The 10290-nt window shown below is 51.2% G+C and overlaps 1 protein-coding gene across 1 annotated transcript in view; it reads right to left on the bottom strand.

Moving 5' to 3' along the window:
• LOC120499468 (natural resistance-associated macrophage protein 2-like) overlaps positions 1-10290 on the bottom strand; it is a 52691-nt gene that overhangs the window by 32458 nt on the left and 9943 nt on the right. The window contains exons 2-3 of the mRNA XM_039703228.1: positions 7019-7105; positions 1935-2074 (exon numbers count right to left, since the gene is read on the bottom strand). Of these exons, the coding sequence (XP_039559162.1) occupies positions 1935-2074; positions 7019-7105 (227 nt within the window). The remainder of the gene's footprint in view (positions 1-1934; positions 2075-7018; positions 7106-10290) is intronic.

The raw sequence follows: 10290 nt of genomic DNA, 5'->3' as shown, positions 1-10290 counted from the left end.
CTCCCCTCCCCTCCCCCCCTCCCAGTGGTTCCCAGTTCAGGCTGGAAGGGGAACTGGAGCCCGTGGGAGTGACTCAGGGGGTGTCTGAAGGAGGGAGCTGCTCCAGCCAGGTCTCACAAGCTCTGGCAGATTTATTTCACACCCAAGATAGCTCAGCTGCCTTAGAAGGTGTAAAATCAGCAGGATGGTTGTGTTAGAAACCAAAAAAATTAATAAAAGGCAAAATAACAAATCTCTTTACAGAGAAAAACTGAGCCAGTGCAAGAGGGAAAAAACCTAACTGCACTGATAGAAGGTCTCCTCCAGCCAGGTCTCACAAGCTCTGGCAGATTTATTTCACACCCAAGATAGCTCAGCTACCTTAGAAGGTGTATAATCAGCAGGATGGTCATGTTAGAAACAAACAAAAAAAAATTAATAGAAGGCAAAATAACAAAGCTGTTTACAGAGAAAAACTGAGGCAGATGCAAGAGAGGAAAAAAAACCCTAACTGCACTGATATAAGGTCTCCTCCAGCCAGTCTCAAGCTTTTGGAGATTTATTTCACACCCAAGATAGCTCAGCTACCTTAGAAGGTGTATAATCAGCAGGATGGTCATGTTAGAAACAAACAAAAAAAAATTAATAGAAGGCAAAATAACAAAGCTGTTTACAGAGAAAAACTGAGGCAGATGCAAGAGAGGAAAAAAAACCCTAACTGCACTGATAGAAGGTCTCCTCCAGCCAGGTCTCCTAGGTTTTTGGAGATTTATTTCACACCCAAGATGGCTCAGCTACCTCAAATGGCATAAAATCAGCAGGATGGCTTCTGTGGTGGTGTTTGAAATAAAAAGGTTTCAATAAAAGGCAAAATAACAAAGCTGTTTACAGAGAAAAACTGAGGCAGGGGCAAGAGGGGAAAAAACCCCTAACTGCACTGATAGAAGGTCTCCTCCAGCCAGTCTCAAGCTTTTGGAGATTTATTTCACACCCAAGATAGCTCAGCTACCTTAGAAGGAGTAAAATCAGGAGGATGTCGGTGTTGGAAATAAAAAAAAAATTAATAAAAGGCAAAATATCAAAGCTGTTTACAGAGAAAAACTGAGGCAGGGGCAAGAGGGGAAAAAACCCCTAACTGCACTGATAGAAGGTCTCCTCCAGCCAGTCTCAAGCTTTTGGAGATTTATTTCACACCCAAGATAGCTCAGCTACCTTAGAAGGAGTAAAATCAGGAGGATGTCGGTGTTGGAAATAAAAAAAAAATTAATAAAAGGCAAAATAACAAATTTCTTTACAGAGAAAAACTGAGGTAGGGGCAAGAGGGGAAAAAAACCCCTAACTGCACTGATAGAAGGTCTCCTCCAGCCAGGTCTCCTAGGTTTTTGGAGATTTGTTTCACACCCAAGAGACCTGAGCCAGGTCCAAGAGGTTCCTGCCCATAGTAAAACACCCCACGAAAGCAATTAGTTCCTTTGTTCTCTTCTTTTTCTAATAAATTGCTTAAGCAAAACATTTTGGCTTCTGTTTAATTAGCTATCCTTAAGTTTGAAGTAAAGTCCCCCAAGTCCTATAAAACAGGATGGTTGTGTTAGAAATAAAAAAAGTTTTAATAAAAGGCAAAATAACAAAGCTCTTCATAGAGAAAATCCCAGCCAGGTGCAAGAGGTTCCTGCCCATGGTAAAACACCCCACAAAAGCAAATAGTTCATTTGTTCTATTTCTAATAAATTGCTTAAGCAAAACTTTTTGGCTTCTGTTTAATTAGCTATCCTTAAGTTTGAAGTAAAGTCCCCCAAGTCCTATAAAATGCCTTTTCACCTAATTAGAAAGAGAAATTTCTAAACTTATTTCCTTTTTAAAAAGACAGAAGATACTTTTGTCACTCCATCAACAACAAAAGCCACATTCCTGCTGATGCCCGAGGCAGATTTTTCCAGCAGGGGTTTCCCACTCACCGTCTCATCCTCGGGGATGGGGATCTTGCTGTCGAAGTAGGTGGTGAAGGGCTCCCCATCGTCAGCTTCGGGGGGCTGCAGGGGGCTCCTGCTGCTGGAGATGGTGCTGACCACCCCCCCGGGCTCCCCGGGGACATCCTCTGCAGGGACAGGGGGACAGGAGCATCAGCACCCTGCAAGGTCCTGCAGGACCCCCAGGCAGGGCACAACAACAAGGCAGCGTGGCTGACAGTAATTAAGGGATAAAGAGGTAATGAAATTAAAATATCCCACATTGCTGCATCGCTCAGAGGCTGCTCTGCCTCCTGGTTCCAGGCTGGAGGCTGGGATTGATTTATTGATTGATTTATTTCTTTATTTATTTATTCCAGGTGATTTAAAAAAGCCCATCCTGGGGGCTGATCTGGAGCGGTGGCAGGAGCAGCGCCCCCAAAATTATTAATGATTAATTAATGATTAATCTGGATGAGCCAGATCCCAGAGAAATCTGGGACTGCTCCTGCACCTCATCCCAGCCTCTCCGGGCTGGATCCCAGGGAAATCCAAACTGGAGCAAGGGCCAGCCAGGAGATGGCACAGCCCCGAGGGGACAGCCCCGCTCAGAGCTCCAGGAGCTCCCAGGGTGGGGGGTGAGGAGGCGTGCAGGGGCACCAGCAGCTCCCCACACTGCCACAGCCCCACATTCCCCATCCCCACATCCCCACATTCCCCATCCCCACAGCCCCAAATTCCACATCCCCACAGCCCCAAATTCCACATCCCCACAGCCCCAAATCCCAGCCTCTCCGGGCTGGATCCCAGGGAAATCCAAACTGGAGCAAGGGACAGCCAGGAGATGGCACAGCCCCGAGGGGACAGCCCCGCTCAGAGCTCCAGGAGCTCCCAGGGTGGGGGGTGAGGAGGTGTGCAGGGGCACCAGCAGCTCCCCACATCCCCACATTCCCCACCCTGCCACAGCCCCACATTCCCCATCCCCAAATTCCTACATCCCCACATTTCCACACTCCCACATCCCCACACTGCTACAGCCCCACATTCCCCATCCCCACATTCCCACAGCCCCAAATTCCCCATCCCCACAGCCCCAAATTCCCCATCCCTACATTTCCACATTACCACATCCCCACATTCCCTCATTTCCACACTCCCACATTTCCACATCCCCACACTGGCAGCAAAATCTCCATCCCGGGCTCTCTCCCAGCCCCACACAACCCCAAACTCTCTGCCAGTCCTATACAATCCCACACAATCCCATACTCAATGCCAACCCTATACAATCCCACACCCTCTCCTAATCCCATACTCGATCCCACACTCTCTCCCAATCCTGTACAATCCCACACAATCCCCCACTCTCCTAATCCCACACAACCCTGAACTCTCTTCCAACCCTGTACAATCCCATACTGTCTCCTAATCCCACACAATCCCACACTCTCTCCCAGTCCTATACTCGATCCCACACTCTCTTTCAATCCTATACAATCCCACACAACTCCACAATCTCTCCCAGTCCCACACAATCCTATACTCAATCCCACACTCTCCCAGTCCCACACAACCCCATACTCTCTCACAATCCTTTACAACCCCATACTGTCTCCTAATCCCACACTCGATCCCACACTCCCTCCCAATCCCACACAATCCCACACTCTCTTCCAATCCCATACAATCCCCTACTGTCTCCCAATCCCATACTCAATCCCACACTCTCTCCCAGTCCCACACAACCCCACACTCTCTCCCAATCACACTCTCTCTCAGCCCCACACAATCCCACACTCTCTCCCAATCACACTCTCAGCCCCGCACAATCCCACACATGATCCCAGTCTCATACTCAATCCCACACTCTCTCCAAACCCTACACAATCCCTCTCAATCCCACGCTCTCTCCCAGCCCCACACAACCTCACACTCTCTCCCCACACAATCCCACACATGATCCCAGTCTCGTACTCAATCCTACACTCTCTCCAAACCCTGTACAATCCCACACTCTCTCCCAGCCCCACACAATCCCACACTCTCTCCCAATCCCACACTCAATCCCACACTCTCCCAATCCCACAATCTCCCCCAATCCCACATTCTCTCCCAGTCCCACACAATCCCCTGCTCTCTCACAATCCCATACTCAATCCCACACTCTCTCCCAATCCCAAAATCTCCCCCAATCCCACACAATCCCATTCCACACTCTCTCCCAAACCTATACAATCCCACACTCTCTCCCCACACAATCCCACACATGATCTCAGTCTCATACTCAATCCCACACTCTCTCCCAATCCCACCCCACACTCTCTCCCAGCTCCATACTCAATCCCACACTCTCTCCCAATCCTATACAATCCCACACAATCCCACACTTTCTCCCAGCTCCATACTCGATCCCACACTCTCTCCCAATCCTATACAATCCCATTCCATACTCTCTCCCAGTCCTACACTCTCTCCCAATCCTATACAATCCCACACTCTCTCCCCACACAATCCCATACTCTCTCCCAGCTCCATACTCAATCCCACTCTCTCTCAATCCCACACTCTCTCCCAATCCTATACAATCCCACACAATCCCACGCTCTCTCCCAGCTCCATACTCGATCCCACACTCTCTCCCAGTCCCACAATCTCCCCCAATCCCACCCCACACTCTCCCCCAGTCCCACACAATCCCATCCCACAATCTCCCCCAACCCTACACAATCCCATGCTCTCTCCCAGCCCCACACAGCCCCCCAGCCCCACACTCACTGCTGCTCGCCCCAGGGGCCATTCCCTCTCCGGCAGCCGCTCTGGGACAGGGCAGGGACAGGGACAGGGACGGGACAGGGACAGGGCAGGGACAGGACAGGGACAGGGACAGGACAGGGCAGGGACAGGACAGGGCAGGGCCAGGGCAGCTCTGCCCAGCTCCTATTGCATCACCCGGGCCCCTCCTCCTCCTCCTCCTCCTCCTCAGAGACAGGACAGGGACAGGACAGGGACGGGGACAGGACAGGGACAGGACAGGACAGGGCAGGGCAGGGCCAGGGCAGCTCTGCCCAGCTCCTATTGCATCACCCGGGCCCCTCCTCCTCCTCCTCCCGAGCCCGGCCAGGGCCTCCGTACACAGGGAACCCTCCTGGAAGCTGCCCAGGTGTGCTGGGAACTGCCCAGGTGTGCTCAGATCCCTGCTGGGAACTGCCCAGGTGTGGTCAGAGCTGCCCAGGTGTGCAGGAATCCAGGTCAGAGCTGCCCAGGTGTGCTGGGAACTGCCCAGGTGTGCAGGGATCCTGGTCACAGCTGCCCAGGTGTGCAGGGATCCTCCTGGAAGCTGCCCAGGTGTGCTGGGAACTGCCCAGCTGTGCTCAGATCCCTGCTGGGAACTGCCCAGGTGTGCAGGGATCCTGGTCAGAGCTGCCCAGGTGTGCTGGGAGCTGCCCAGGTGTGCAGGGATCCTGCTGGGGCTGCCCAGGTGTGCAGGGATCCTGCTGGGGCTGCCCAGGTGTGCAGATTTGCTGCTGGCAGATTTCCCCCAGGACATTCCTGCCCAGGCCGGGCTGGTTGGGCTGGTTCAGCTGGGCCAGTGACCCCGGGGCACTGCAAGGGCTCAGCCCAGCACCCCAAAAACCGGGGAGAAGGGAAGAGGGGGGACCAGGCCTCAGCCCAGCACCCCAAAAAAACAGGGAGAAGGGTAGAGGGGAGATGAAGGCTCAGCCCAGCACCCCAAAAACCGGGGAGAAGGAAAGAGGGGGATGAGGGCTGAGCCCAGCACCCCAAAATCAAGGATATAAGGTAAAGGGGGGATGAGGGCTGAGCCCAGCACCCCAAAATCAAGGATATAAGGTAAAGGGGGGATGAGGGCTCAGCCCAGCACCCCAAAATCAAGGATATAAGGTAAAGTGGAGATCAGCCCTGAGCCCAGCACCCCAAAAAGCAGAGAGAAGGGAAGAGAGGGGATGAGAGTTCAGCCCAGCACCCCAAAACCAGGGATAAGGTAAAGGGGGGATCAGGGCTGCGCCCAGCACCCCAAAAACCGGGGAGAAGGAAAGAGGAGGATGAGGGCTGAGCCCAGCACCCCAAAATCAGGGATGAGGGAAGGGGGGATCAGGGCTCAGCCCAGCACCCCAAAATCAGGGATGAGGGAAGGGGGGATCAGGGCGCCGCCCAGCACCCCAAAATCAGGGATGAGGGAAAAGGAGGTGAGGGCTGAGCCCAGCACCCCAAAAACCGGGGAGAAGGGAAGAGGGGGGACCAGGCCTCAGCCCAGCACCCCAAAAAAACAGGGAGAAGGGTAGAGGGGAGATGAAGGCTCAGCCCAGCACCCCAAAAACCGGGGAGAAGGAAAGAGGGGGATGAGGGCTGAGCCCAGCACCCCAAAATCAAGGATATAAGGTAAAGGGGGGATGAGGGCTGAGCCCAGCACCCCAAAATCAAGGATATAAGGTAAAGGGGGGATGAGGGCTCAGCCCAGCACCCCAAAATCAAGGATATAAGGTAAAGTGGAGATCAGCCCTGAGCCCAGCACCCCAAAAAGCAGAGAGAAGGGAAGAGAGGGGATGAGAGTTCAGCCCAGCACCCCAAAACCAGGGATAAGGTAAAGGGGGGATCAGGGCTGCGCCCAGCACCCCAAAAACCGGGGAGAAGGAAAGAGGAGGATGAGGGCTGAGCCCAGCACCCCAAAAAGCAGGGATAAAAGAAAGGGAGGATCAGGGCTGAGCCCAGCACCCCAAAATCAAGGATATAAGGTAAAGGGGGGATCAGGGCTCAGCCCAGCACCCAAAAAAGCAGGGATGAGAAAAAGGGGGGATGAGGGCACAGCCCAGCACCCCAAAACTAGGGACAAGGAAAGGGGGGGATCAGAGCTCAGCCCAGCACCCCAAAATCAAGGATAAGGTAAAGGGGGGACCAGGGCTCAGCCCAGCACCCCAAAAGCAGGAATAAGGAAAGGGGGGGATCAGAGCTCAGCCCAGCACCCCAAAAGCAGGGATAAGGTAAAGGGGGGACTAGGCCTCAGCCCAGCACCCCAAAAGCAGGAATAAGGACAGGGGGTGAGGGCAGCCCCCGTGCCCCCTCCGTGCCAGGCTCACCGTAGGACGCTTTCCTCTCCATGTCTGAGGTGCCCATGGGGGAGGCCTTGCCCTGCCCCGGGAGCTGCTTCACTCGGGACACATCGGCTGGAAAAAGGCAAAAATCCTCTCAGGGTGGCTCAGAGCCCTAGACATTCAGAATTTTTAATTTTCTGTGCTGAAAGGCACAAAAAAACCCCACTGCGTTTGACCTGAGGCTGTGGAGAAAGCTTCCAAAATGAATTAACAGCACTAAGATTACACGTGTGCAATTAGTTAAAAGTGTGTAATACCACAAAACAGAAAACTTGGCGTTTTAAAGCACAGTAATAAATATGAAAAGTTTTAAGGCAGAAACAAATTGTTATTATTTTCCTTCTTCTTCCTAAGTTTAAGTAGGATTTTGTAATTAAACAAAAAAGTCTGGACTTGGAGAGATTAGTTATTCAGTTCAAAAAGGAAATAATTTAAGTTAATAATTAACTTAATTAGTTTAATATTAAAAGTCCTTATAAGAAAAGATAGTTAATAATATGAATATTATTAATAAAATACTAATATTAATATTATTAATATTAATAATATTCATATTATTACTATCTTTTCTTATAAGGACTTTTAAGATTAAACTGTTTAATTAAGTTAATTATTAACTTAAATTAATAATATGAATATTATTAATAAAAGACTACTGTTAATATTATTAGTATTCATAATATTAATATTAGTCTTTTATTAATAATATTCATATTATTACTATCTTTTCTTATAAGGACTTTTAAGATTAAACTGTTTAATTAAGTTAATTATTAACTTAAATTAATAATATGAATATTATTAATAAAAGACTAATATTAATATTAATAATGTTAATATTATTAAAGTTAATAATTAATTAAACAGTTTAATCTTAAAAGTCCTTATAAAAAAAGATAGTTAATAATATGAACATTATTAATAAAAGACTACTGTTAATATTATTAGTATTCATAATATTAATATTAATAATTTAAGTTAATAATTATCTTAATTAAACAGTTTAATCTTAGAAGTCCTTATAAGAAAAGATAGTTAATAACATGAATATGAGAATAATGATAATATAATATATAACATATATTATATTATATTATATTATATTATATTATATTATATTATATTATATTATATTATATTATATTATATTATATTTATTATATTCCTCTTTCTCTCACCTGGGAGCAGAGCCCAAACCCCACCTGGCTGTCCCCTCCTGTCAGGGAGTTGTGGAGACTCCACCTGAGCAGCTTTTCCATGAAGGATTTTTCCCTAAATTCCAACCTAAACTTGCCCTGGATGCCTTTTTGTCTCTTTCTCTCATCTGGGAGCAGAGCCCAGACCCCACCAGGCTTTTTCCCCTCCTGTCAGGGCGTTGTGGCGACTCCATCCTTGTCCTGAGCAGCTTTTCCATGAAGAATTTTTCCCTAAAATCCAACCTCAACCTCCCCTGGATGCCTTTTTGTCTCTTTCTCTCATCTGGGAGCAGAGCCCAGACCCCACCAGGCTTTTTCCCCTCCTGTCAGGGCGTTGTGGCGACTCCATCCTTGTCCTGAGCAGCTTTTCCATGAAGAATTTTTCCCTAAAATCCAACCTCAACCTCCCCTGGATGCCTTTTTGTTTCATCCTCTCACCTGAGAGCAGAGCCCAGACACCACCTGACTGTTTCCCCTGTCACGGAGTTGTGGGGACTCCACCTGAGCAGCTTTTCCATGAGGGATTTTTCTCTAAATTCCAACCTAAACCTCCCCTGGATGCCTTTTTGTTTCATCCTCTCATCTGGGAGCAGAGCCTGACCCCTGCTCCTGCTCACCCTGGGCTCATCCTGCTCCTGCCACAGCCTGGGCTCATCCTGCTCCTGCCACAGCCTGGGCTCATCCTGCTCCTCCTGGGCTCATCCTGCTCCTCCTGGGCTCATCCTGCTCCTTCCACAGCCTGGGCTCATCCTGCTCCTGCTCCTGCTCACTCTGGGCTCCTTCAGCTCCTTCCAAAGCCCCAGGCTCATCCTCATCCTGCTCCTGCTCCTCCTCCCCACCCTGAGCTCATCCTCCTCCTCCCCACCCTAGGCTCATCCTGCTCCTTCTCCTCCTCCTCCTCCCCACCCTGGGCTCATCCTGCTCCTCCTCACCCTTAATGTTCGTTGTGGAGCCACCTCAGTATCTGTGGCCAGCCTGGGAGGGGCAGGACAGGGCCCCTTATCTGCCCCAGCAGCTGCAGGGCTGGGGGCTGCACCCACACCCAGCCAGGGAGCAGCTCCAGCCCACCCACCAAGGAGCCTCCCATGGGCTGCCTGCTCCATCAGGGAATTCTCCTAAAATCCCAAAAACCTCCCCTGGATGTCTTTTTGTCCCCTCCTGTCCCCTGGGAGCATCCTGCTCTTTCCACTGCCCTGGGCTCATCCTGCTCCTTCCTGCCCCCGTGCCAGTGGGCACGCAGCCAGGTGCCACGAGGCAGGTGCCTCCTTGCCCACCTGGGCTCACATCCAGCCCTGGGCTCTCCCTGGCACCACGCTGAGCCTGGCACCACAGTGGGCACAGCAGCTCCTTCCCAGGGAACCCTCCCTGGATCCAGCCAGGCCCGAGCAGAGCACCACGAGGTGCCTGTGCGCCACCTCCAGACACGGCTGCTGGCTGTGTGCAGCCAACAACGGACAATGGGCTCCTTGTTCTGAACCACCCTGCTGTGCCACGAGTGCTGCCACAGCCTGGGCACATCCTGCTCACCCTGGGTTCATCCTGATCCTTCCAACATCCCTGGGAATATCCTGCTCCTTCCAACGGCCCCAGGCTCATCCTGCTCCTTCCAACGGCCCCAGGCTCATCCTGCTCCTGCTCCTCCTGGGCTCATCCTGCTCCTGCCACAGCCTGGGCACATCCTGCTCCTGCCATGCTCCTTCCAACGGCCCCAGGCTCATCCTGCTCCTTCCAACGGCCCCAGGCTCATCCTGCTCCTTCCAACGGCCCCAGGCTCATCCTGCTCCTGCTCCTCCTGGGCTCATCCTGCTCCTGCCACACCCTGGGCTCATCCTGCTCCTGCCACAGCCTGGGCACATCCTGCTCCTTCCAACGGCCCCAGGCTCATCCTGCCCCTGCCTCACCCTGGGCTCATCCTGCCCCTGCCACAGCCTTTCATCCTGCTCCTTCCAACATCCCTGGGAATATCCTGCTCCTTCCAACGGCCCCAGGCTCATCCTGCTCCTTCCAATGGCCCCAGGCTCATCCTGCTCCTGCCACAGCCTGGGCTCATCCTGCTCCTCC

Source organism: Passer montanus, unplaced genomic scaffold (assembly GCF_014805655.1).
Source record: "Passer montanus isolate IOZ18808 unplaced genomic scaffold, ASM1480565v1 scaffold161, whole genome shotgun sequence".
In the NCBI taxonomy this organism is placed as follows: Eukaryota; Metazoa; Chordata; class Aves; order Passeriformes; family Passeridae; genus Passer; species Passer montanus.
The sequence above is the reverse complement of the archived record's forward strand: the minus strand, read 5'-3'. Positions and strand labels throughout refer to the sequence as shown.